Source organism: Macadamia integrifolia, unplaced genomic scaffold, assembly GCF_013358625.1.
Source record: "Macadamia integrifolia cultivar HAES 741 unplaced genomic scaffold, SCU_Mint_v3 scaffold717, whole genome shotgun sequence".
Classification (NCBI taxonomy): Eukaryota; Viridiplantae; Streptophyta; class Magnoliopsida; order Proteales; family Proteaceae; genus Macadamia; species Macadamia integrifolia.
The window spans coordinates 147,243-173,860 of NW_024870522.1; the positions used below are offsets into that span (position 1 = coordinate 147,243).

The 26,618-nt window shown below is 39.4% G+C and overlaps 1 protein-coding gene across 4 annotated transcripts; it reads right to left on the reverse strand.

Annotated features, from left to right (window-relative positions):
* Positions 1-1,124: 1,124 nt before the first annotated feature.
* LOC122069796 (calmodulin-interacting protein 111-like) lies at positions 1,125-25,488 on the reverse strand. Of its 4 annotated transcripts, none has more exons than XM_042633884.1 (7): positions 17,186-25,488; positions 11,413-11,966; positions 3,055-3,481; positions 2,215-2,295; positions 1,916-2,106; positions 1,662-1,833; positions 1,125-1,580 (listed from the first exon to the last, which is right to left on the reverse strand). In XM_042633884.1, exons 1-7 carry the CDS (start codon positions 17,298-17,300, stop codon positions 1,567-1,569), a joined length of 1,554 nt encoding a protein of 517 aa, XP_042489818.1. In that variant the 5' UTR covers positions 17,301-25,488; the 3' UTR covers positions 1,125-1,566. The 4 variants fall into 4 exon arrangements, with proteins under 4 accessions (XP_042489818.1, XP_042489819.1, XP_042489821.1 ...); XM_042633885.1 differs by having other exon boundaries at positions 1,125-1,577; positions 17,186-25,485; XM_042633887.1 differs by having other exon boundaries at positions 17,166-17,291.
* Between the last annotated feature and the right edge of the window lie 1,130 nt (positions 25,489-26,618).

Sequence of the window (26,618 nt, forward strand, 5' to 3'; positions counted from 1 at the left end):
TCACTCATGCAGAAGGAGGAATCTCCTCGCCATTGGTGATTTGACCTTTTGACTGGACTCTTACATCATCATAAGTTTTCACCCCTTATTATAAAGAGTAAAAAATACCCCTCTAGTCCCCTTAATCGAATTAGACAACCGAAGGTAGTGGTGAGAGGATTCCTCCTTCTCCATGGCTGAAAGAAAAATCGATCATCCAACTTTAATACTTACACTTGCAACCATTTTTATTACCACACTTGGAAGATGGAATTCTCATCATCCTATCAGACTAATTAAGCAGCTGGTATTTTTCCATATGGAGTCCTAATCCAGCATAAAACTAGTCTAGGCCATTCTCCATTTCAAGTGCAGGTTGAGTTTGAGCCGGTTGCCTCGCAGCCACACTGGCTTATTGCAACAAATCCTCTTGGCATTACATGGAAGTTTCAAACAATAATTAAGGTACAAAAAAAAATGTCTACACATGAATAATTTTTTCCCCCTTTGCTTTGCAGGCTACATTGTTCCACGAAGGCTAAGAAGTTGAGAGAATGTAGAGGGACCAAACCAGTCAACATGTGTCATTTTAGCCAATATAAGTCCTTGACACTAAGAAATGTGCATTTTTCATTATGGTTTTTATTTTGGTGAAAGCAAAACATTGTAATTGTCCGTGATCAGTTTTTTATTGGCTTGTGTGTCTAAAGAATGTAAGAGTAAAAAATTATCTCACATATATGTGTCTCATACATCGTGCAATCAAGAACTATATAAATTTGTGTTCCCTTAGGGTCTGATAAAGATCAGTTAGCAAATTGTTGTGAACGCTTGCCATAGTTTTGAAAGTGTGTACATTCTCACATGCAGAGTTTCATCAACTACGTGATGCTTAGTTAGTGCTCAGAATAAGTTGACAGATTGCCTCATAAATCATTATTTACAAGGATACTGTATCTGATCAATGACTCATCAAATGAGAAGATTTGATACTAACAAAGGAGGAAAAGCGCATTGATCATATGAAGGAGAAGTGGGCAGATGGATGGAAAATAGGCTTGGGGAGGGATACCTAGAAAGTATTAGTTTCCGAATTCTAATACCGCAGACAAATGGAAGCAAAGTCTAGGCCAAGACATAGCATCTTTAGCTAACTAATCTTTTATATGAGATGGAAAGTCTATCATCACACCTGTTTTTGCCGCATCCTTGGCCAAATAATTTGAAATAGGATTAGCCTCCCTAAACTGGTGCGTGACCTTCCATGGAATTGAAAGAAGAAAACGTTGAAGGAAAGTCCATTTCTCCAACACAAACCATGGAACACTTTCAAAATTCTTAGTGAAGTCCATTTTTGTACACTCATGGGTAATTAATTCACCCATATCAATCGCTTGGACAGGATTTGTGATACATGAGCTGCTTGTAATGAATTGCCAAACATTTTTCAAGAGACAAAATTGAAGGGCACATGACTGCATAAACCAGTGAAAAGGATGCCCGCCGCCAGCCACATGAAGAGGCCTATGAGGCCTATGATGATGCAAGTGCTGCTGGGAACCGGAAGAACAGAAGCACAACAGATTTTCAGTTGTGACCTGCTTCGAAAAATCAAATAAAAATTCCATCAATTTATTATTAAGAAATGATTCCCAGACAAACATAAGGGAATAAAAGTTTACCAGAAGAAATCCAGTAGGAATTTCTGGAACTTGCTTGACACTCCATATCATCACTAGTAAAACTACTGGAGACAAGCCTTTGGAACTTTGCTGAATATTTTTGGTATGACTGCACTTGTTCAATTGCCGTCTTGAAATGTGCCATTTTAATTTCTGATGCATCAAGGCTCTCCTGAAAATGTTGAAAATTATATATTAGTCACTTCCTCAAATAAAAAACTACTATATATAATTGCAGCAGGAACTCAACACACTTCAATTGCTGCAACAGCTGCTTCCCGACAGACTAATGATATATCTGCCCCAGTACAGCTTTGTGTGAGACATGCAAGCTCCCTCAAGCTAACATCACAACTGCATGGCATCTTGCGCACATAGATCCGGAATATATCTTCTCGATCAAGTTCACTTGGAGGTCCCACATACAACAGCCGGTCAAATCGTCCTGCCAAGAAATAGGTCCACTAGGAAGCAACAATATGGTAAGGGCTGGAAAAGAGGAGGGAGGGAGGGAGGGGGGGGGCGGGGGGGAGGGAGAGGTTAATTGTCATACCAGGTCTTAAAAGTGCTGAATCAATCTTGTCCGGACGGTTTGTGGCAGCAATAACAGTAACATCAACTCTTTGGTGCAAACCTGAATTTTACTCAGTTAGGAACAATATTGTGATACTAGAAGACTTAGTTTCGTCATATTTTTCTCTGTTGACCACACATCTCAGAAATAATCTAATGACAGAATACATAAATAATATTATATAAAATTTGAAAATATACAAATATCCAGCTGGACAGACAAGTCAAGCACTGGCAGACGATGAACAGGTGTAGAGATAGGTAGCCTGGTTTATCAAAAAAGTATAAAGAGAGATAAACCTTGGAAGAAAAGAAAAGAACCATAAGTCACTTTCAATTTGTTATAATTCCAAAATAGTGTTGAAACACTTTCTGTAGAAGCAATTAAAAGTATAACTTCAGAGAACCCAACAGTAATCGATCAGCAGTAGGTGCGGAAGAAAGAACACAGAGAAATATAGAGAGAAGTGAGAAGAAGGAAAAACTAAGCCAGTGATACTCAGAAGGTGATTTCTATCACTGGACTCTAGTTTCGTTATAATAAAAAGAAAACATACAATTGTAAACCAATAAGGAAACATATCTAGACAGGAAACTACCTAGAAAGAATAACAAACAAAACCAACTACTAACTAAAGGACTCTCAAGTTAGGATTCCTCAACCTATCGTGAGTAAAAACATCAGATATCCATCCCTACTTGACATTACAAGAGACTGTACATAACCTGACAAACAGTAGGTATTAATCAATTATGAACAGACAAATACAGACCGAGTGAAGCAAATTCCACAGTTCTTATGCATTTTGTGTGCACTTACCATCCAATTCAACTAGAAGTTGACTCATGACCCTATCAGCAACAGAAGCCCCATCATTTTCCTGGCCACGAATGGTGGCAAGACCATCTATTTCATCAAAAAACACAATCGAGGGGGCATTGGCCCTAGCCTTGGCAAATAGAGACCTTACAGCCTTTTCAGATTCACCAACACATTTACTAAATAGTTCTGGGCCCTTTACAGCAAGGAAGTTCAACCCTGCTTCAGAAGCTACAGCACGCGCCATAAGGGTTTTGCTGCAACCAGGAGGACCAAACAACAGCACCCCTGTTGGTGGACGAGTTCCAATGCGCTTGAAAGCATCTTGATGCTTTTGTGGCCATTCTACAGCTTCCATCAGTTGTTTCTTAACCTCATTCTGGCCACCAACATCATCCCAGCAAACCTTGGGGACCTCAAGTAGAACCTGACAATAGAAAACATGAGTCAATTTAGAATGTCTAGTGTGTCACTTCAAAGTAACATTGGATGCAAAGTGCCAAAATGAAACAACAGGTCTCTTGAATGCAAAGCTTCAATATGAAAGAACATGTTTTCTTTAAGCATTATTGCAAGGTACAAGGCAGGTACAAGTAGATCAATTTTCACCTTTCTTTTGGCTAGTGGCTACGAATTCTTCAATCAGCTGACCAATGTAAGATAGGGTGGTCAGGCAGGTACAAGTAGATCAATTTTCACCTTCCAGCTTAGAGCCAGAACTTGCAACACAAGTTGAACTTGGGAAGATGCGAGTTTAATAGTGTTCAGCCCGACTTCGGTTAATGTAGTGCATTCAAAATGTTCAAAATAAAACCCACAACTGGAAAAATGTCTACTAGCCAAAGAAACATTTTTGCTTTTAGGGGTACATTACTGCTCAACGAAAAATGAATATGAAGAGAGGCTTGGGGGAGAAGACAAAAAATAGAAAAAACGATTCCCCATAGTGACCTTAGCCACCTCAGCCATGATTATCACCCGCCACAATGATCCTAATTCCAATCCACAAAAAATCTGCTGCACTGAACCTGCTGAACATAGAAGAATCAGATGTCCACGCTGAGATTGAACCCTTAAAAGTCTACACTCCAGTACTCCGAAAATTTTCTGCTGAATTTTTTTTTTCCCGTACTGATCACCCTACAGAAACGGGCAATAAGTCTAAACAATCTTTTCATTGGGAGGAACCGAGTTCCGTCACATGACAACAAAAGATCTTCCACTCCACATGGCATAGCTGAACTAATCTGAAACCAAGAACGCATCAACCCAAATATCTTTCGTTAAGGAGCAATGCATGATCAAGTCACTAGCTGATTCTCTAACCCCTTCCTAAAGAACAGCTTCCAGCATCCCTATCTTCACTAAAACATCAAATGAAGGCAGACTGTTCAGAGATGCCACCCAATTATCATTCCCTCCACTACTACCCTATTCAAACAATCAAGCAGTCAGACCAAATTACCTACCTCCAATCATAGAGAGCTATATGAAAAAAATTGGCACCCACATAACACCATTATCCTGCACCTCCGAACAGCCAGCCATCCCCAACTCCTTAGCAGCTGCAATCTGGAAAATGATTGGAAGTTTTAATTTAAGGTCTGAAGCAGCATTCCAAATATCTGACCAGAAACTAATCCATCTCCCATTCCCATGGCATATCAATTGTAAGAATTTTCAGAAATGACGCTATACCATGTCAGTAAGCTTTGTTAATTTGGATGAGTAATTGGAAGGCTTTGTGATGTATGCCTGCATCTCTACCAGGAAACCACCCTTAATGAGCTTCTCTTGAATCAGCTCTTGAAGCACAAATTGGATTTAACATTTAAGAAGAATTATGGGATATCAACAGGGTGGGCCACACGGAAGCGCCGTCTGCTCCATCCCTGCTGTTTAAAATTTAGTATAATGGCGAGGAGCAGGCCAAGGCTGAACAGTATCTAATAATGTTAGAACCTGTATGAGTAAAACCAACCCACCTATTGAGATCCCTAATCAAAAGGCAGATATCTTATCTAGTATCATGTCTGTTGAATGGAATAATGATTTGTGTCTAATGGACACAGGCCAGCTCTATTTATAATATGGAGAAGAACAATCCAGAATGAAGTACAAGACTAAAATACTATTCTACCTTGTACCATTTACAGCACTCCCCCTCAAGTTGGTGCATAGATATCACATATGCCCAACTTGCAGATAATAGGATGATTTATCTTAATACTAAGACTCTTAGTAAACATATCATCCAGTTGTTCAATGCTGGGAACAAAAAGCACACTGATAAGATCAGTATCCAGTTTTTCTTTGATAAAGTGATGATCAATCTCCAAGTCTTTTGTTTGATCATGTTGAACTGGGTTATGAGCAATGTTGATGGTAGATTTGCTATCAAAAAATAGTTTAATGAGAAGAATAGCAAGGATAGCCAAATCTGTGAGAAGACTAGGAAGACATAAAAGCTCACAAATGCCATTGGCTATAGCATGGAACTCTAATTTAGCACTAGACTTAGCAACAACTGCTAGCTTACCGCCAACAAAGGTTCCATAACCAGTGGTGGACTTACAGTCATCAGGTGAGCCTACCCAACCAGCATTTGTGAAGGCCTTGATCCGAAGGTGATTATAAGGAGAAAAGATGATGCCATGTCCTAGGGCAGATTTTAAGTAACGGAGAATGCGCAACACGGCTTCTATGTGTGACAACACATGCTATGTTAGGGTGTATATGAGAAAGATAAATCAAACACCCAACTTAGCTTTGGTATCTCCCCTGATCCATAGGATCACCTTCCTTGCACCCTAACATATATGTCTCAGAAAGAAGGTCAAGCACATACTTTCGCTGAGATAAGTAGATTCCATGAGATGACCTAGCAACTTCAATGCCAAGAAAATAGCGAAGCTGTTCAAGATCTTTAATTCGAATTCCTCACCTAGGTATTTCTTAAGGCGAGAAATTTCTCCAAGGTCATCACCCGTGATAACAATATCATCTACATAGACGATCAAAATAACAATCTTTCCACTAGATTTCTTGATGAATAGAGTGTGGTCAGTATTGCTTTGAGAGTAGCCTGTAGCAACCATAGCCCTGTGAAAACACTTAAACCAAGCACGAGGGATTACTTCAGTCTATATAATGAATGCTTTAGCTTGCACAATTTCCTTTGGTTTTCAGAGCAAGTGAACCTAGGAGGAATGCCCATATACACTTCCTCCTCAACTTCCCCATAAAGGAAGCATTCTTCACATCTAGCTATTGAAGGTCCTAGCCTAAGTTAACAGCACAGGATAAGATAACTCAGATCATGTTAATCTTGGCTATTGGAGCAAACATCTCCTGGTAGTCAATCCCATAAATCTGAGTGAACCCCTTGACAACAAGTCTAGCCTTGTAACGATCCACTGTACCATCAGCCTTCTACTTAACTGTGAAGACCCACTTACAACCAACTGCCTTCTTCTGTGAGGGAAGACACACTAGATCCCATGTGCCTTTCTTCCTTAGAGTCTGCATCTCCTCAACTATAGTTTCTTGCCATTGTGAATGGAGAATAGAAACAGAGGATAAAGCGACACAAAACTATAGTAGGATGGAGAAAGTGAGTCATAAGAAACAGTTTTAGCAATGGGATGTAAAGTGTAGGAGTTAGTGCCTTTGAGAACAGCAATAGGTAACTCAAGAATAGTGTTGCAGATTCTTCACAAAAGTATGATTGTTTAATTAGGAATAAGTCTAGGGTTGGGTTGTATATGTGTTGGGCTTCGGTCCATGTGGTTTTGAGTGTAATAGGTCACTTTTATGGGCCTAAACTGGGGGTATTAAGGTTGCATATGGGATTACCTAGTTTGTTTATTTTTACAGTAGGTTTCTTTTTAGTTGGGTTCAATTTAAGTTGTTGGTCTTTGTAATTTCTTAGGGGTTAAGTTATTGGTTGAGTCAAGTCATTAGCTTCCTTTTTTAGTTGTTTCTAATTTTAGTTTTTAGAAACTTATTAATACAAAGCAAGGAGGCTCCCATAGCAGAACGATTTGAAGAAAACAATTGTTGTAGCTCTTGCTACCTTCTCCATGGAGATTTCTCTTGTGTTTGATCAAGACTGATGGAATTGGTGTTTGATCTAGTTGACTCTCTGCGGTGGGAATCCCGAGAGGTCCTCTTCCTTTGTTTATCTTCTTCTCCTCTCAATTATACAAGAATCTATTGCTTCTACAATCATCAACAGGTATTTGATTCCATCTTCTTCCACAGTCCTGCCCAGGAAATCCTCTTAATTTCCTAATTGTTTCCCCTGCTGCCTGAAACACTTCTAGCTATCTCTTGCGGCTGAAAATTTGGTCAAACCATCACCTTCACTAGGCTGAAACTCGATCCTAGTTTGAGTTGAATCCGACCATCAAATCTGGTGTTATTCAAAATCTCCTGAATCTTGTCCTGAAGCGAAATCTACCTAGATTTTAGATCTGATTCTGAAATCGATAGAGAGGTCTATTGTGTCCCTGATTTCTTTGACCTTAATCAAGTTTAGATAGTTGGTTCAATTCCTACTTCAGTTATTATTAGCCCCTTTCTTTTCCTATATTTAATCTGGTTCCAGAACCCTAAATATTGAAACCGATACTCTAATTTCTTGTGCTGAGATCAGTCCTTGTTTGATATATGTTTGATCTACTTCGGTTCCATGATTTTGGGTGTTCTTTAACAAGTATCCTGTAGTTTGGGATTAGTTTGGCCTTGCCAATCCTAGTTCTAAATTAAGCAGGGCTAACATCGTCAGGATGGGAAAGAGAATTATATGAATCTGAGGGGACTGGATTAGGTTCAAGGGGTGACGATTGGTGTGGTAAAGTAGGTGCAGTAGGTGCAGTAGGTGCAGTAGTTTGGGTCTGTTGTCTGCAACCATAAACACGCATCTCTAAACAAGGCCGAGCTGGAGTAGGAGTTCCAGTCTCCCCTTGAATAGGATCATCAGTAGGGATAACTAACACCATGTATCAGGTTCAGAGGCGGCACATGTTCTCTTTCCAGTAGGCGTCCCTAAAGAGGTGACGCAATGTAGTAGGACACAGATTCGTGAAAGACAACATGTATAATCACAAACCAACACCAAGAGGGAGGATAATAACACCAATAGCCTTTCTAAGTGGTAGGGTACCCCAAAACAATGCACTGAATTGGGACTGCACCATAAGAGGAAGTGTAGAAAGCAATGAAAAACCTCTCCCTTGTTGTGCATCATATAGACCCATGTGGTTCGAGAATAGTAGTCAATAAAAGTAACAAATCACCAAAAACTATTTACAGACACATAACGGGATGGACCCCAAATATCAGAATGTATAAATAAAAAAGGAGTGACACTTTTATTACCAGAAACAGAATAAGTGATTCGAGTCTATTTGGATAAAACACATGCCCCACAAAAAAACTATTTCGAATGACAATGTTGAAAGAAGGAAAAAACCTAGCTAAAGCCCTTTAAGGAAGATGACTCAATGACAGTGCCACTGTAGTAACAGATGGGAGGTGACGAAGAAGATGTATGAAGAGCCTGCTGACCATAGACCAAAAAAGAGTCATCATCAAGCAGTTAAGACCACCATGCACCCTACCAGACCCAATCGCTACCCTTGTGACCAGACCAAAAAAACACAATTAGAAGGAAAAAAAAAGTGACTTTACAATTAAGACTATAAGTGAGACTACTAATGGAATAAATTAGTAGAAAATAATGGAACGTGAAAACAATTGAAAGAGATAAAGTAGGATTACAACGAACAGAGCCCTTTCCAAAACTAGTGGAATGAGTCTGTTAGCCAATCTAACCTTACCATTACCAAAGCAGGAAGTATAATGAGAGAAAAGGGTAGAAGAACCTCTTATGTGATCTGATGCCCCAGATTCGATAATCCACGTGGAGGATTGAATAGATGTCTATTACCATAAAAATAGGTCCTGATCTGGAAGGAGTGGAGTGAGCAGAACTCGCAGATGCAGATGCAGGAGGCTCCAACTGAGTCATAAGACACTGAAAGGTAAGAAGCTCATCCGACGATAAAGAAGTTGTTGTGATTCTTGGTGTAGAGTCAGAGGCATCAATATGGTTGGCCTGGATCTTCCAACAGTGCTCTTTGGTATGACGCTCCTTAACATAGTAGTCGTACTTTATAGGTGATTTGGTAGAGGAGCCACGAGACTATGGGTCTGTACTGTAGGACTGGGGCTGTGTTTGGTAGTCATTCAGTCCCAGAAACGGCGTTTCATGTCAAAAATAGAAATTTCAGTTTCTGTGTCAAAATTCCGTTTAAAAACAAAAAAAAAAAAAAAAATGGTGTTTGGTGAACCTGTTTCAGGATTGATTACCCTAGTTCACTTTTTTTGTATTTGGAACAAAACCGAAATGACGGAACAAGGTTCGTCGTTCCATCATTTTGCGTTTCTAGTGTTTTTTCTTTCCCTTTTCGTTCTAAAAAATCGAAAAACACCAAGTTGACACCAAATGCATTATTCCGTTTTTTATTCCCATAGAATGGAAAAACGTCAAAAACGATTTTTTGGATGACTACCAAAAGCATCATGAGTATCAGAGACAAGGGTTGATCTCTCTTTCGAAGTGCTAATATGTTGTGCAAGCACAACATGGTTGTCCTCAAGTTGTATAATAGTGTATGCTTGCTCCAAAGTAGGAAAGGGAGCACGACTCAGAACATGAGCCCGCAATTGATCATATTCTGCAATCGATCTTATCTTCCAGTTTCTTGAAGTTGGTGACATCGGTATGAGTGGAGGGAACAAACTCCTCATAGAAGGTTCTAGCGAAGTTCGACTACTTGAGCATCATTCCCAACCTGGGAGTAAGTGTTCTGTGTTGACTTCCATATCTTCAAAGTGGAGTCAAGAAGAAGATAGCCACGAGCAATCTGTGGCTGCATAAAGTTTACAAGGAAAGTCATAAAAAGAGAATGTTGCAAACTCCCATTTATTAACCTATGTACTTGTGGTGGGCCGCTTTGTGTCTCCGGTAAGATACCCATAACAGCCACGGGATTCGATGGAGGTACAATATAAGTGTGACCACATAAGATAGTTCGACCATCTAGCTCGATAGCACATGGAGGGAATGTGGGAAGGGTGCTAGAGGAGTCGTCACCACCAGTGGATGCAGTCAAGATCACAAACATGGTTACCACTCACAAAGGTTGCATGATGAAGACTAGCTAGAACAAGTTAATACAGCCACTGCAGGCAGCAAAAGCACCAAAAAACAAGAACCCTGAAAACCCCAAAAATCGATAAAAGGGATATAACCCTGATAAAATCGATTTCAGGGTAAGCTCTAGAACAGAGTCTTAAGGCTGTAAAGTGGCAACTAATACATGCCACAACAAGGATGAGTAGCATCAAGCGAGTCATCTTCAAGTTGATCAATGAATCAAACAGGGAAGAACAACCCTGATATCAAAAGTCAACTAGGGTGAAAACTGAAAAAATCAATAAGGGGAATTAAGTCTCTCAGATCATTATAAAGGAGAGATCTGAGATCCTAGGAAGAAGGTGGAAGGAACTAGAGGGCCCTCTTGGTGGTTTAAGAGACTAACACTGAGAGAGGGAGGTGATAAAAGAGAGATGATAGAGAGATGTGTTGATGAGAGGCATTGAGCCCAGAAATAGAGAAAGAGGCGAGAGAGAAAGAGATGGGAGCCTTTAGGGTTTGGATCTAAGGCTTTGATACTATGTTGAATGGAATAATGATTTGTGTCTAATGGACACATGCCAGCTCTATTTATAATATGGAGGAGAACAATCCAAAATGAAGTACAAGGCTAAAATACCCATAAAAGACAATTCTACCTTCATACCCATTTTCAACAATATCTAACTTGATGAGGCAGATTCTAAGGAGAGAAATTAGGACCCATGAAGAATGTTTTGATGAAGTTGTTATGTAACTTCTCCAATTGAAGTGGAGAATTTATAGCTATTGGAAATTTAAGACAAGGTTTTGAGCTTTTGACCACTAATAACATGTAGATACAGGGGATTTCAAGTTGGAAAATTGATATCTCTCTATGTGAGAAGAATAAGCGTGCCAATTATCCTTTTGCACATATTGACCTTTTTAAAGGTGCTGGGGTGTTCTTCTTGACTCTGTTTTGATGCTTCTTAAGATAACTCCTCTGAAGCCCATAAACATATTTACAATGTTGTTTTCATCTATTTTTAAGACTAAGTACATGTTTGAACTTTGACTAGCAAAGAATTTGATATTGAAAATGCAATTGAAAGTCTTATAGGGCCCAATAGGTATAGAGGAAAAGGGTGAAAACAAGAAAACAACAAGCATACCTCTCGCAAAGCACTGGGCCTCACTTTCATCTTAGCCTTTTCAAAATCTTCAAATGCTACTTTCATTAAAGATTTTTCCTCAACTTCACAATCCCTCTCAACACTACTCAATAGAACATTTTGAAATGCGACCCTACTATTTTGCACTGTCGAACAGAAGACAGAAGCTTTGGAAATCTCTGATGGCACATTCAGATCTGATATAGATGATGATGATGCAGAATCTTCATTCTCTGTGGAAAAGAGGTTCCTTGTACCTTTAGGAAGATCAGAGCTTCCATGTATATCAGCTGAACAAATTTCATCTGAGAGATTCAGTCCCTCAGGCAGCACATCATCAGGTTTTACTTGGGAAGGAGAACCAGATTTCTTAAATTTAATATAGCGCCTAAGACAAGCGAATGCTGCTTCATTACAATGTGCGGCTAAATCAGCTCCAACAAATCCATGTGTGGTTGAAGCAAGATGCTGAACTTCAATGTCTAAAAGAGAATGGTTCATTTCACCAAGAAGAGTAAGTAAAATATCCAATCGCTGCTTCGGAGAAGGCACGCCTGAAAATGAAATGCAGTGCAAGAATGAAATTTCAAAACCCCAAAAAAAATATTTGAGGTACTGTATTTCATTTGCAAAGATGTAGCAAAAGTAAACTAATTAGGCTCAATATAAAATTTATTTCAATAACTGTTCTTCCACAGAAGCAACTGAAGATCCGAATACTGCGCATACAATACGCGGTGTTTATTTCATTTTTTTTCCCCCTAGCATAGAGAAACAGGAAAAATAAATTTCAGCACGTTAAAAAAAAAATTATAAATAAAGCAATATATCTGTTTACATTTTCCAAACAAAAAAAGAAAAAATTTAAAAAAACTTCCACTTACTATTATTTATTACGAACTTTATGTTCAACTGGACGGAATAGATTTTCTTTCTCCGATTTCTCAGGTCTCAGTTCCCAGTTCCCATCAACTGAACCTTTACCCCAAACCATAAATAAGTTTCTTCTTCAATCAAGAAGCTGGCTGTTATCCAAGAAACCACCCAACTCTGTCCAATAGCACCCTGCTAGGTGTGAGATAAGTCAAATCTCTCTGAGCTTATAGCCCTAATAGTCCATTGCAAATCTCAACCAAATATTATAACTCTAAGCCCCATTTCTAGATCTCTTTCTTATCCCATATCAACCCCTGTACTAAGAATGATAGTTTTTAAAACCGGACCAAGGAGCAAACAGAAAAAGGTCTGTCAATCTGGTTTTGAGAATAGAAGCTGCAGTACATTGGAAAAGGAGATAATAGCACAAACTGAAAAAGATAAAAAGAATCAAGCCAAACTGACGAATTCACAAAAAAACTGGATGGGTCTTGAGAACTACCCGGTAAAATCTGGTTTCTGAGGAAGTCAGTTCTGTACCTGGATCGTCCCAGAAAGGAAACAGTTATGGTTTTTCCAGTTCGAGCACAGGTCTGATCCAATTTAAAAAACTATGTGAAGATCATTCCAAACCAATACTTCAAACACTATGGTATGATACCCGGTACTTAGTGTAACAAGGTTTAAGGTGAGGAGAAAATTTCGGATTCATTGGCAACATAACTTAAAAGATTAAAGAAATGTGTTGTTTCCCTCCAAAACTACCCTGACAATCTTTTTGACTGACCATATGACCCATGGAATGCAAAGAGAACTTTAGGGTGCCTTATTCCATCTGAGTACTGGTGCAACCCCATGTTCCAAAACCCTAATTTAGGTCACTATGGGATAAATACAAATGAATAAACCCCAAATAAAAGGTTTAGTGACAATTTCATAATTTTTTGGACAGTTTAGAACCCCTTCGTTGGTAATAAACAGAATCATGGACGTAGAAGTAAATAAGATATGGAGGATGTTTTCTGGAAATTCAGGAAAGACAGGTAAACAAAAACAACTTAAGGAAATAAGGGCTTTTAAGTAATTATTCAAGAAACTATCCTTACTTGCAAACAAATAAAAAATTGTTCATTCCCTACCTCCATATTTTTTCAGGCGGTAAGGCAACTGAGGCGTTTGAGGGTCTTTCAGAGCGCCTTAGCGATAAGGCGGGCATAAAGCATCACCTTCTCGACTAAAGCGTTCCTGTGTAATTTTTTTATAAAACCAATCTATTTGGCTCAAATCCTAGTTGAATCCTATTACTCATATGCTAAATAAATATTAAATGTTCATATTCATACCAATGTAAGATATTCATCAAGAACACAAATCAATAAAGTGAATAAACTAAGTTCATCTTCATCAATCATCAATCATCAATCATCAATCATCATAACATATTAACATATAATATAAATACATAATTATGAAACAAAATTATAAATATAAAGAAAAGAAGACATAAAAAATACAAGTATTTATTATACTTACCTCTATGATGCCAAAATGAGTGCCTAAGTCCTAAGGTCATTCGCTATATTTCTACTCCTGTCAAAGAAGAATGATGCTCACCGTTGCCGGAGCAAAATGGTGGCATGGATCAATGGTTCTTCCTTGTTCCTTGATTCCTTCTCAAAGCCCTTTCTTAAAACCCTTGACAAAATCCAAACCCTGTATGTGAATCGTGTTTTTGTTTTGTTTGTTTTGGTTATTTTTGATGGAGTAAAGCTGATCCCATACATCTTAAGTGTTAACAAAACCATACACCTACCAATAAAAAATCTATATTTGGAATCTTCATCAAGTAATTTTAAAATGTGTTTAAAAAAAAAAAAAACCCATAAGGCGCCACTTCACATAAGGCGGAGCACTGCCCTACCATCTCTAGACCGCATCAGCGTCAAGGCGCTGCTAAGGCGTCGCCTTACCAGCGCCTTAAAAACTATGCCTACCTCTCAACAAACAGAATCAGCAGTAAAACAGTTTCGGTTTCAAGCGAGAGTTCTCATGAGTAAAAAACCCAATCAAGGTGAAAATTCAGAATGAGATTACACTCAACATTCGCATTATGCATTTTTTTTTATTTTTTATTTTTTTTTATTTTGTATTGTGTGTATATTCGGTTATGTGCACAACATCATTTTGGTTGCACCATTACCTGGGACCACTTCCAACTCTAAGTTTGAACAAGCCCACAACTTTTTATGGTATTAGACTATTAATACATGTAAGAAACCTCATCATTTTACATTTTTCTTATTTATAGTGTTTTATGCTTTAAAATTGTATTTTGTGTGCATATTTTGCATTTCTGTGGATTTCTTGACCATTTCCAAGTGTATCTTGCATCCATCCGAACGATAACGATATGATACATCTCTTAAAACCACCCTTCGGATACAATACCAGATACCAACACTAAAATCCTTGGATGTAACCCCATTAATTGTACAAGTTGAATGACATAAGAATTTTCTAAGTAGTACGGTTGGGTAATTGATCTGGTTCCTGGTCGGTTCCGGTCCTAAGTTGTTGGGACCATGGTTCTAAATGGTGGTATTACAGTTGCTGCTGCTTGACAGCTTGTTGGCCTAGTTTCTCTACTTCTCTTCCTTTAATCCTTCTAATCCTAAGGGTGTAAATTGGTCTGATTTTGGGTAATTGGTCTGGTTCTTAGTCGGTTCCAATCCTAAGGTTTTAGGACCATGGTTCTAAATGTCGGTATCAGATTTGCTGATTCATAACAGTATTGATAAGAGATCGACATAAACCAAAGCCCATAGTTCTCCAGATATGTTTTCAATGTATTTTCACTCTTCTTCTTTTTTCTTTTTCAATTTTTTTCCCCATGATTCATGCCACCTTGAAGGTTGATTTGTACTGTGGGGGGTAGGTATCTGTTGATCATTAAATTTGCATGAATATATTAATTTTTTTCAATTCTATTTTAGTTATAAACATCAAATGGTATTTTTGTTAAACATTCTTTTGATTAATATAATCTTTTTATTTTTACAAATTTTTCACATTATTGTAGTTTTTTTTTTTTTTTGTCCATTATTTCACCCAAAAAAAAAAATCCCAATTTTTTCTATCATTTTGATTTATACAATTGGGATTTTCTGCATTTTTTATTTACTTTTGGACCAATACAGCCAATCTGAGTCCTGATCCCGAAAAAGTGCATTTTCCTGATTCCTGCCCGATATGGGCCAATCCGGATTGATATTAGCTTGGCCGATATGGACCGATCGAGATTGGTATCGACTAGGCCAAAACCGTATCCGATACCGACTACTAAATCCATGGTTAAGACCAAAAGCAGCCCATTTATCTAATCAGTTCCAAACCTAAGATCTAGAACTGTTTAATAATGGGTGTACCAGTTCCTAATCTCAAAATTCTAAAAAAAATTCCTACGCGTACAAATAGCCAAATATCCATTCCTAAGTATACAAATGATTAAATATTCATTGCTAAGCAAACAAATAATCAAATTTCCATCTATAAGCACACAAATAACCAAATATACATCCATAAGCATACAAAAAGCAATATGAACCAAATACTTAAAAAGACATATCCACTGCTATGCATATCAATAAATCCAAAATTCCAAAATCCACATCACCACACCAAATATATGATTAAATTGCAAGTTTGAAACGGGTCTTGACGGTTCCAGTTCTAGCCGGTTCCAAATTGGCCTTTAGGTTTTTGAACCATTGGAAGACCCATCCCACTTACTAATCGGTTCCAAAATTTAGAACCAGAACCAGACCAATAACTTAGTGGGTGGGTCGGTTCTGGTCCTAAATTGACACCCTTATCTAAAACTAGGTCTTTTATCAAGTGCGATCTTCCATACCGCTTCTCACTTATTCTCTTCCTCTTTTTCTGCTTCTATTTCTTCTTCCTGCACTTCTTCTTATTGTTGAGTTTTCCTTGCATTATACTGGTTATTCTCTGTTGGGTGGTACTGCTGGGATGGAAGAAAGGGCTGTGGGTCCATCATACCAATCCAGTTTAGTCTGATATTTTGTGTGCAAGTTCTCTAACAAATTCAGTTCTAATCATAGATTTTGGTTAAGAAATATCAGTTCTGTGGTGAGTTTCAAGTGTGGTTGCAGATCTGTTTTAGTACCCGCCACCAGATCCATCTTTTATTATTAATTTTGACCCCTGGTCTTGGATCCATTGGCTATTCCCAAGAAGTCAAGAGGTTAGGAACTCCACCCTAAAGTTTCAATGGATTTGACTGCTTGAAGAGAGAAGAGTTTGATCAAGTTGTTTGGAGCATTGTCTCATTTCTGCAGTTCGATAAATATTTAACCATAAAGCACCAATTGTGCATCTTTTGGGTAAAACTTTTATTTATATACTTTCTGCTATTACAGGCAGCCCTGTCCAGTTCAAGATCCTTTCAGAAAAGCCCTCCACTATAGACATAATTTCCCTTTTGGTTCCAAAGTCTATTTTATCTTTCTGGATAAGTCTTGAATTGTTCTGAAATTACAGAATTGCCACCGTTTAGTGTTTTACCCACACGTCATCAACTGATCCTAGTTCTAAGTGTGATCCCTACTTCTGTGATATTCTAGATTTTATTAAAGAGTGTTGACCCTGCCATAAACAAACAAATATCATTTGCATTGTACTTGCAATTTAAATTTTCAAATAGTAGCCTAGTATACACAAGTGACAGCAACTTGGACTAGAACATATACATGAGAATGCAAGTCATAAGCACTATAACTACATTCAAGACAGTACATATGTAGGAGAAAATTCATGCAAATGAGTGTTCCTTAGTGTTGTAGCACATAAAAACTCACAATAGAAAATGAGACAATACCAATTTCAATTTCTCTGTCAAGCCTCCCAGGCCGACTCAACGCTGGATCAATACTATCAGGTCGGTTGGTGGCAGCTATGACTAGTATGCCTTCAGTTCTACTAATACCATCCATCAAATTCAACAATGCTGCAACAATTCTTTGAGAAAACTCTTCACCTCCATCCTTCCGTGCAGGAGCAATGGCATCCAACTCGTCAATGAACACCTATGAGACAGCAACCTTTCAATCATACACAAGATGAAAACTAAGCTAACCCAGTTTAGTTTCTAAAGAAAAATCAGAAAAAGTGTGAAAGGGAGGAGGAAACTTCAATGGTATAGATTGGGACATCAGCTTAACCCCTCCATTCTGTCCAAGAAACAACACCATAAACTCTCTATATGGTTAAAATATTTAGAACTACAAATCTTCAAACAAAAAATTATAACCGCCAATACTAAAATATAAGAATTTTAGGGACAGCACAAAGATAGAAAAAAAATTAGGAGTGAGGCTCAAGAATCAACAAAGCATCTCAACCCAAGTGTAACCAAATCAAAAGTTCAATTTACAAGGACTGACAACACGAAGTTAATTCAGGTTGTAAAGAAAACATTTTCTTATTTATGATGACAACTCTTGGATAATGATGCAGAAGCCTCTTATCATTAGCTTATCCTAGTACCCCAAAATTCATTAGCTTATCAGAAAAAAGGGTGGGGTAAGTGGGTGACTGGTGAGAGACAGAGAGAGAGGGGGGAAGGAGGGGGAGAAAAACCTTCACTCGGAATTATAAGAGCTAAGAGTATGTACAATGGCAGTCATGTGTGAAAGACCGACAAACAAGGAGTTTTCTGCAGCAACTCAATTTTATTTGTGTGGAATTATCACACTCACAGGAATTAACAGCAACCATCCTTACGTGGTAATGAGTAACTAATTTACCACAGGATTATAAAACACATTTGTTAGGGTATAAAATCAACAACTCCACATCCTACTTCGACCCCAACACGGACAGCATCGATAATGGAAGCAAAGCACGTGAAAGGCTCATAACACATGGAAACTCAGATGGAAGATAAAAAGGAAAGGTAAGAAAATGAACTCTTGGGGAACAACGTTAGACAACGAATGCTAAAAACAAAATATAAAGACATAAAGAGTAGGGAAATAAGAGGGTTTCTCAACATGAAGGGGGAAAGAAGATCCGACCACAGCAGTTGCAGCTTTGCTGGCTGAATCAAAAACTCCATGCAATGCTTGCTCACTTTCACCACAATATTGACTCACAACCTCAGGTCCATTTACAGAGAACATGCTGATACCAGTATCACAAGCACATGAATGAACCAAAGATGTTTTTCCAGTCCCAGGAGGGCCTTGGAGAAGCACGCCCTTTGTAGGTCGTAAACCAAAACTGAGTAGTTTGAAGAGTAATGGATATTAGTCTCAATAAGTCAAAAATAAGAATCACTAAAAGCAACAAAACAACAAACGGCTCATGCTATGGTACAAGGATCAAGATATAGAGAATCCTTCCAAACCTCGTATATACATACATATATAAAACAGAGACTATGACAATCAAACCAAGAAATGGTAAGACAATAGAGTAACAAAAAATCTGATGCTAGAGTATATACATATCAAGTTATTTAGACTCCCTCCCAAAACTTTCCTCACCTAACTCATTCACAATAGAATTAGTTGTCCTAAGCCTCTACTGGAATAAGATGTCCAAGGAAAAGACATAGGACATTCACAGTGGCTCGTGTCAGCTTTCTCATAAAGAGTAAACGACTTCAAGTGAACTTCATATCATGCTAATTTTAACATGCATCGAAAATATTCACATACCACAATGTTGATCCAATTTCTGCAGTCTCTTTCAGAACAATTGAAAGGGAAAAAAGAAATTCTACACAACTCTCCAGGTCAAGATTACCTGCAATTAGTACAACTTCAGGGGGAGATGGAAGTAGGACAAGGAACAATTAGCATGATTTATACTAATTCCAAAAAGAGATCTCCAAATTAAGAGTAACTCTAGGGAGACTACCAGGGTTAAATGCATCTGAAGTAGCAATCGAAAAAGTGTAAACAAGCTTTAGAAGAAAGCGGAAGGATCATCAGACTGTAGAATGTATTGATTTACTCAGACAGCAAGCCTCCCTTAATTCACCAAATGATGATGATGAAAGAGTAGCCAAATTCACCCAAAAAGAGAATTTCAAGTAAGGTGCTTCTATCAACTGCCGTTAGAAAGAGGCAACTGCATCTCTGAGAATTCAGCCAATTCCACCACACTGAGGCCTCTAATAATTACATCTTGCCATTAACGTTTTATGTCCAAACAATATAAAGAAGGGATCTATCACTAGCCTACCTGATACAACCACAGGTCCTAAACTCTGAAGTAGCTCGCTATGGGCACACTATAGTGATGAAAATCTAAACATAAAGGAGCAGCAGCAATCTTGTAATCATTCCCGAAGAAGAAACAGAACATAGAGGCAAAACAGGAAAATAACTTGAAGGGTGGATATTTTTGGGATTTCAAAACATGTGAGGAATAATATAGACAACTTATGAAAGGAAGCGTAGTAAGGTAATAAAAGTGACAACATATCCTTACTTGTAATTTAGGGATTGTTCACCTTATTCTACCATGCGATAAGACCAGTAGGGTGGAATACAGAAACTACTTGTGAAAGCTGTACTTCCTCACCCAAGGGTTCGAATCTCTGGAAATCTTAGGCACATGCTCGCATTCACCAGCTGTATAGAATCTAGGCCAAAGGAACCCCAAAACTCAAGATTTGTTAGGGAACATGTTTCCGAAATTGGATATGATGATAGGAAGGAAAGACCAGACCAGAATTTCGATTGCAACTTCCCAATTAAGCAGGTTTTGGGGCTGAAGCTCGACAGATAGGTTCACCTTTAGTTATCGATCATAGCCTCAAACATAGTTTGAAATCTGGTCAAAAAACCACTGAGATTTCGCAAAATATTTCGGTTTCGACGAAGGTCAAAACAAATCTAGGAGCAACTCAATAGGAATGTAGGGTTTCAACTGAAATTTCAGCATTTCGACAAAAACAGTGCATATAAAAGCACTATTGAAATCAAAATAGCAAGAAATTTCAACCCATTTTGTGAGTTTCAAGCAGTTTTGCTTATCAGAGGGAAAAAAACTTGAAAAAAAAAAAAAAAAAAAAACCTAGATTTGGTATTTTTTATGAAATCACCTACATTTCTTGTTGGAACAAAGTGATGAGGACTACTAAAACACATCTAGAACAATGATTTGCCATATTTGAACATGATTTGTGTAAGATTCAAACTTAGAGGTATACTCATTTCCCCAAAGGTTTCGAGCCTTCCCAGAACTTTGTGGCATTGACATAGAGTTGGAGGAATAGTTTCATAGGCATGCATAGTTGTCAAGTTGTTGCTAAGGCGTCCAAGCGCCTTGGACACCGTGGTCACCTATGAGGGCGCCTTAGACGCCTTGATCGTCTTTCGGGTGTCAACTTGTGTCTAGGCCCCCTTCAATGCCTTGGGTCACTTACGTGCCATGACAACTATGTGTAGGGGTGTTTTAACCTTTATGTTGTACACTTGTACTTGACTAGTTATAACACTTCTACACATGAACTTATACTTGTAACCATAGTTGTCATCAAGGTTTAAGCTCTCGATCTAGACCCAGGATTCGGCATTTCGCTAGGCCAAAATACCGAGATCTGGCGAGACCTCGGCATTGCCAAGATCTAGTACATTTTTCCCAGTGGTCTTGGTGGTTGGTCTTGATGGCCATATGGGATTTTTAGCCCCTGAAATTTTTTATTTTGGGCCTTCTAAACACAGTGGAAACCTTAGTTTTCAAAAAATCAAATCCAAAATTGGTACTATGACTGACCCTATGTGGGTAGTCTTCGGACCCTAGGATTCCACAATCCACATATCATCTAATGATTTTAGAAGTTAGAACAAATATAATCAATTTAAAAGTGAAAATAATCATAAGGAATTAAAAGACACAACAACAACTCAGTCTTTCCTAAATAAATGGGTTGGCTGCATGGATCTGACAAAGTATAAGATAAAAGGAAAAGGGAAAAAGGGGAAAACACACATAAAAGAAATAAAGCAGTGGAACACCTCCAAGGCATCCCACCTAAAACGCAGTCAGCAACATAGATCTTTGCCCTCTAAATAGCTCTATTTGAAGTCATACTAAGATCTAGACCTAGCCTCTACATATCTTTCCTTACAAACTCATCAATGGACATTTTAGGCCTACCCCTAGCTCTTTTACCTCCTTCCCACTAGATCTAATCAATCCTCTTACTAGAGCATCCCAAGGCCCCCGAAGGACCTGGTCATACCACCTTAAGCGGCATTCTCAAAGCTTGTCCTGAATCGAGACCACTCCCAATTTAGCTCTTATCATATCTAATGCGGGACCGAATTCCCAAAATCGGAATCGGATCACGCTAATGGGCCCACCCAAGAGTGCAAGAGCCAAACACGAAAAGATGATGGCAGTTCAATTGTTGTAACAATGGGTTTTATGGGTTTAAGGGAAAGTGTCAATTACCAAATGGACCCTAAGGGGTTTAATGGTCTTTGTAATTCTCTAAAACCTTCTCTCCATTGTTATAAATAGAGAGGGTTGGTGTCATATTAGACACAAGTCATTACCCCATTCAACATGGTATCAAAGCCTTAGGATTCAAAACCCTGAGGGCTCTCCCTCTTCTCAATCTCTTTGCCTCTTTTTCATTTCTCTCTCTCTCTCGCAGTGCCTCCTTCATCTGCACCTCCCTCCATTTCTCTTCATCTGCTTCTCTCTCGTGGTGGGAACTTCTTAAACCACCAAGAGGTTTTCTAGCCTCCACTCATCCTTCCCCTGGGCTCTCATACTCTCTTCTACAATGATTTGAGAGACCCAGAAACTTTTTTCATCACTTTTTCAGGGTTTTCTCGCTAAGAACTTTTTTATTGCAGAGATGCTTTTTCCCCGCTCGATGCTCCGATCGTCTTGATTTTTGTTGCGATTGGTGCCTCTTATCCTTGTAGTGGTATGTACCGACCATTTTTTTGTTTGAGGTCTCTGTTCTAGAGCTATCCCCATCACTTTTTCAGGATTTCTCCCTAAGAATGTTTTTTCATTGCCGAGATGCTTTTTTCTAGCTCGATGCTCTGATCGCCTTGATTTTTGTTGCAATTGGTGCCTTTTATCCTTATAGTGGTATGTACCGACCACTTTTTTGTTTGAGGTTTTTGTTCTAGAGCTATCCCCAAAATCGTTTTCTCACAGTTTTACCCTTTATCGATTTTTTGGTCTTTTAGCTTTTTCTAATTATTTTGGTGCTTTCTCTATCTCCGGCTAGTGTCTCTTCTATTTGCATAGGCCCCTTGAGTGGCAACCATGTCTACCATCTAATCTACTTCTACTGGCAGAGACACCACAACTCTTCCTACCTTTTCTCCTTATGCTATCAAGCTTGATGGCATAAACTACCTTATGTGGTCATGCTCGGTCTGCATCTCCATAAAGTCCCGTGGCTATTATGAGTACCTCACTGGAACCACGAAGCTTCAGACCACCGGTGCTGAGATTGAAGAGTGGGAGTGTGCCAACTCTCTGGTTATGGCCTTCCTTGTCAACTCCATGTTGCCACAGCTTTAACGTGGCTATCTCCTCCTTGACTCCGCTGCGAAGATCTGGAAGTCTATCCAGAATATCTATTCCCAGGCAGGGAATGATGCTCAGGTCTTTGAGTTTCGTCAGAAAGTTCGTGATTTGAGGCAGAGAGGACTCACTCTGTCACAGTACTACTATAAGTTACGGTCACTATGGACTGAGTTGGATTTCTATAAGGTGTATACTCCTTCCACCGCTGAAGATATCACCAAGTTTCAAAAGCGAGAGGACAAAATCAGGGTTTAGGACTTTCTAGTCGGTCTAAATGTGGAGTTTGATCAGTTGGGTCCCAGGTTTTAAGTCTTGACCCCTTTCCTACCTTGGATCAAGTCTATGCTGTGATCCAACTTGAGGATAGTCAACGTACCACCATGCTTCCACAGCAAGCTGCCACTCCTACTGAGAGATCTGCACTTGTTTTTGGCACTCAATCCCTTAGTGCAACCCCACAGTCTGGTGACTCCTCTACTAAGACTTTAGTGAAGTGCGATTATTGTGGGAAGGAGCGTCACACCAAGGAGCATTGCTGGAAGCTTCATGGTCGTCCTACTGATACATCTGGAAAAGGGTGAGGGAAAGGTCGTGCCGGTACTTCTAGGCAGGCCAACCATACTGAGAGCCCTGACTCTGACTCTGCTCTTAGCTCCTCAGTAGCCTCACTATCATTTGAGGAGCTTACTGCCCTCCGATGCCTCTTGACACGTCCAGACTTTCTTGCACCTACCACTGCGAGCTCTGCTCATTCCACCCCTTTTAGGTCAAGTATTTCCTTTTGTGGCCATACTACGTCTGTCCTTTCTACCCTTGGATTATAGACTCTGGGGGCTTCTGATCATATGATAAGCCGTTTGTCTCTTTTTTCACAGTACACTACTTATCCAGGTAATGGTAAGGTCAAATTGGCTAATGGGACTTATTCCTCTATTCTGGGGAAGGGCTCTGTTGGTTGTACCCCCTCTTTATCCCTTTCTACTGTATTGCATGTTCTTTCTTTTCCCACTAACCTTTTGTCCATTAGTAGTCTTACTTCCAGTCTTAATTGTAAAGTCACATTTTTCCTGTCTCATTATGTTTTTTAGGATCTGGTGACAAGGGCAACGATTGGCTCTCTCGTAGGGTATGTAGTGGTCTATATCTGCTTGATGATGACTCGGCATTGGTCTCTGGTCAAGCTCTTCAAACATCTTCTACATCACCTCCCATCTCTGAGTTACTATAATAGCATCGTCAGTTGAGATATCCCCCTTTGGGAACTTTAGCTTGAGTTTTTTCTTCCTTTAAAAATTATAATTTGAGTAAGTTTCTTTGTAAGGTATGTGTTTTAGCCAAACAAACTCGAATCACTTATTCTGTTTCTGGAAATAAAAGTGCCACTCCTTTTTCATTGATATATTCTGATATTTGGGGTCCATCCCGCTATGTGTCTATCAATGGTTATCGGTGGTTTCTCTTTTATTGATCGTCATTCTTAGACTACTTGGGTTTATATGATGCAAACCAAGGGCAAGACTTTCTATTACTTTCAGCAGTTTCACTGCATGATTCAGACTCAGTTCGGTGCTACCATTAAGATCCTTCAAAGCGACAATGGTCGGGAATACTTTGAAGGGTCCTTTCAAGCTTACCTTTCCGATCATAGGATGATTCATCAGACTAGTTGTGTGGATACTCCGGCTCAAAATGGGGTTGCTGAGCGGAAAAATCGCTACCTTAGTGAGGTAGTACGCTCTCTTATGTTTGAGATACATGTTCCTCCCCAGTACTGGAGTGACGCATTTCTCACTGCTACCTTTCTTATCAACCGAATACCTTCTCAGGTCCATACCTTCCGCTCCCCTCTGGATCTTCTAAGGTTCCATTGCTTTTCCTGTTCCTCCTAAGGTATTCGGTAGTGTTTGTTATGCTCGCGATCATCATCCTCATGGAAAGTTTGTTCCTCATGGGGTCCAATGCATTTTTCTGGGGTATGCTCCTACTCAGAAAGGCTATCAGTGTTTTCATCCTCCTACTCGGTGTTGGTTTGTGACTATGGGTGTTGTCTTTCACGAATCTGCATCATACTACACTGCAACACCTCTTCAAGGGGAGTCTCCTTCCATTGTGGAAGATGTGCCGCCGTCTCTTAAAATTGTTATCCCTGCTAGTATCCCGTTTCAGGGGGAGAGTGACACTCCTACTATGACTCGGCCAGAGATATGTGTATAGTCACAGAGAGCAGACTCAAACCACTACACATCCAGCATCTACCATACCATGCCAATCGTCTCCTCTCGAGCCAGATCTTGTCCCCTTGGACCCTAGTAATTCTCCTTCTCCTTCTGTTAATCAATCTCTTAAGTTGCCTATTACTGTTCGTAAAGGCATTAGGTCTTGTACTTTACATCCTATTGCTAAAACTGTTCCTTATGACTCACTCTCTCCTTCCGACTATAGTTTTGTGTCTTCTCTTTCCTCTGTGTCCATTCCTCATACCAGGCAGGAAGCAAGTGCAGACTCACAATGGCAGGCAGTTATGGTTGACGAGATGCAGGCTTTGAAGAAGAATGACACATAGGATCTGGTGTGTCTTCCCTCACAAAAGAAGACAATTGGATGCAAATGGGTCTTCACAGTAAAACAAAAGGCTGATGGTACAGTGGACCGGTACAAGGCCAGACTTGTTGCCAAAGGCTTCACACAGACTTATGGGATTGACTACCAGGAGACTTTTGCTCCAATTGCTCAAATGAACACAATTCATGTTATGTTAGCTTGTGCTGCCAACTTAGATTGGGATCTCCAGCAGTTAGATGTGAAGAATGCCTTCCTTCATGAGGAACTTGAGGAGGAAGTGTATATGGACATTCCTCCTGGGTTCACTTGCTCCAAAACCCAAGGGAAGGTATGCAAGCTGAAGCGTGCTCTGCATAGACTGAAGCAATCCCCTCGTGCTTGGTTCGAACATTTCCATAAGGCTATGGTTGCTACAGGTTACTCTCAAAGCAATGCCAACCACACTCTGTTCATCAAGAGATCTGGTGGGAAGATTGCTATCCTAATAGTCTATGTAGATGATATTGTTGTTACTGGTGATGATCTGGCAGAAATCTCTCGCTTGAAAGAGATACTTGTGTGAGGAATTCGAGATCAAAGACTTAGGACAACTTCATTACTTCCTCAGCATTGAAGTTGCTAGGTCTTCTCATGGGATCTACTTATCTCAGCGAAAGTATGTGCTTGATCTTCTCTCTGAGACATGCATGTTGGGGTGTAAGCCAGCAGACACTCCTATTGAAGCTAATGGTCACCTGAGTAGCAAGAAAGGTGATCCGGTAGATAAGGGGAGATATCAGAGATTAGTGGGGTAGTTGATCTATCTCTCTCATACATGCCCTGACATAGCATTTACCTTCAGTCTGGTTAGTCAACACATGTATGATCCTTACTTGACTCACATGGAAGTTGTGCTGCGTATTCTCCAGTACTTGAAATCTACCCCCAGGACGGGGGCATCCTTTTTTCTCCTCATGATCACCTTAGGGTGGAGGCCTTCACAGATGCGGATTGGGTAGGTTCCCCTGATGGCCGCAAGTCTACCATTGATTATTGTATCTTTGTTGGTGGTAACCTTGTGTTACATGGCGTAGCAAGAAGCAAGTTGTGGTTGCCCATTCAAGTGTTGAAGCAAAGTTCCGTGTTATGGCACATGGCATTTGTGAGCTCCTATGGCTTCATGGTCTTCTCACTAATTT

What these genes read in the sequence shown, in the direction of transcription:
- LOC122069796 (XM_042633884.1), bottom strand. Translation starts at nt 17,300, where the DNA reads ATGGATGGTATTAGTAGAACTGAAGGCATACTAGTCATAGCTGCCACC. An exon ending in TGACAGAGAAATTGAAATTG is followed by an intron (nt 11,967 to 17,185) that starts GTATTGTCTCAT and finishes TTTCATTTTCAG; the next exon opens with GCGTGCCTTCTCCGAAGCAG. An exon ending in ACTTCTAGTTGAATTGGATG is followed by an intron (nt 2,296 to 3,054) that starts GTAAGTGCACAC and finishes AGTAAAATTCAG; the next exon opens with GTTTGCACCAAAGAGTTGAT.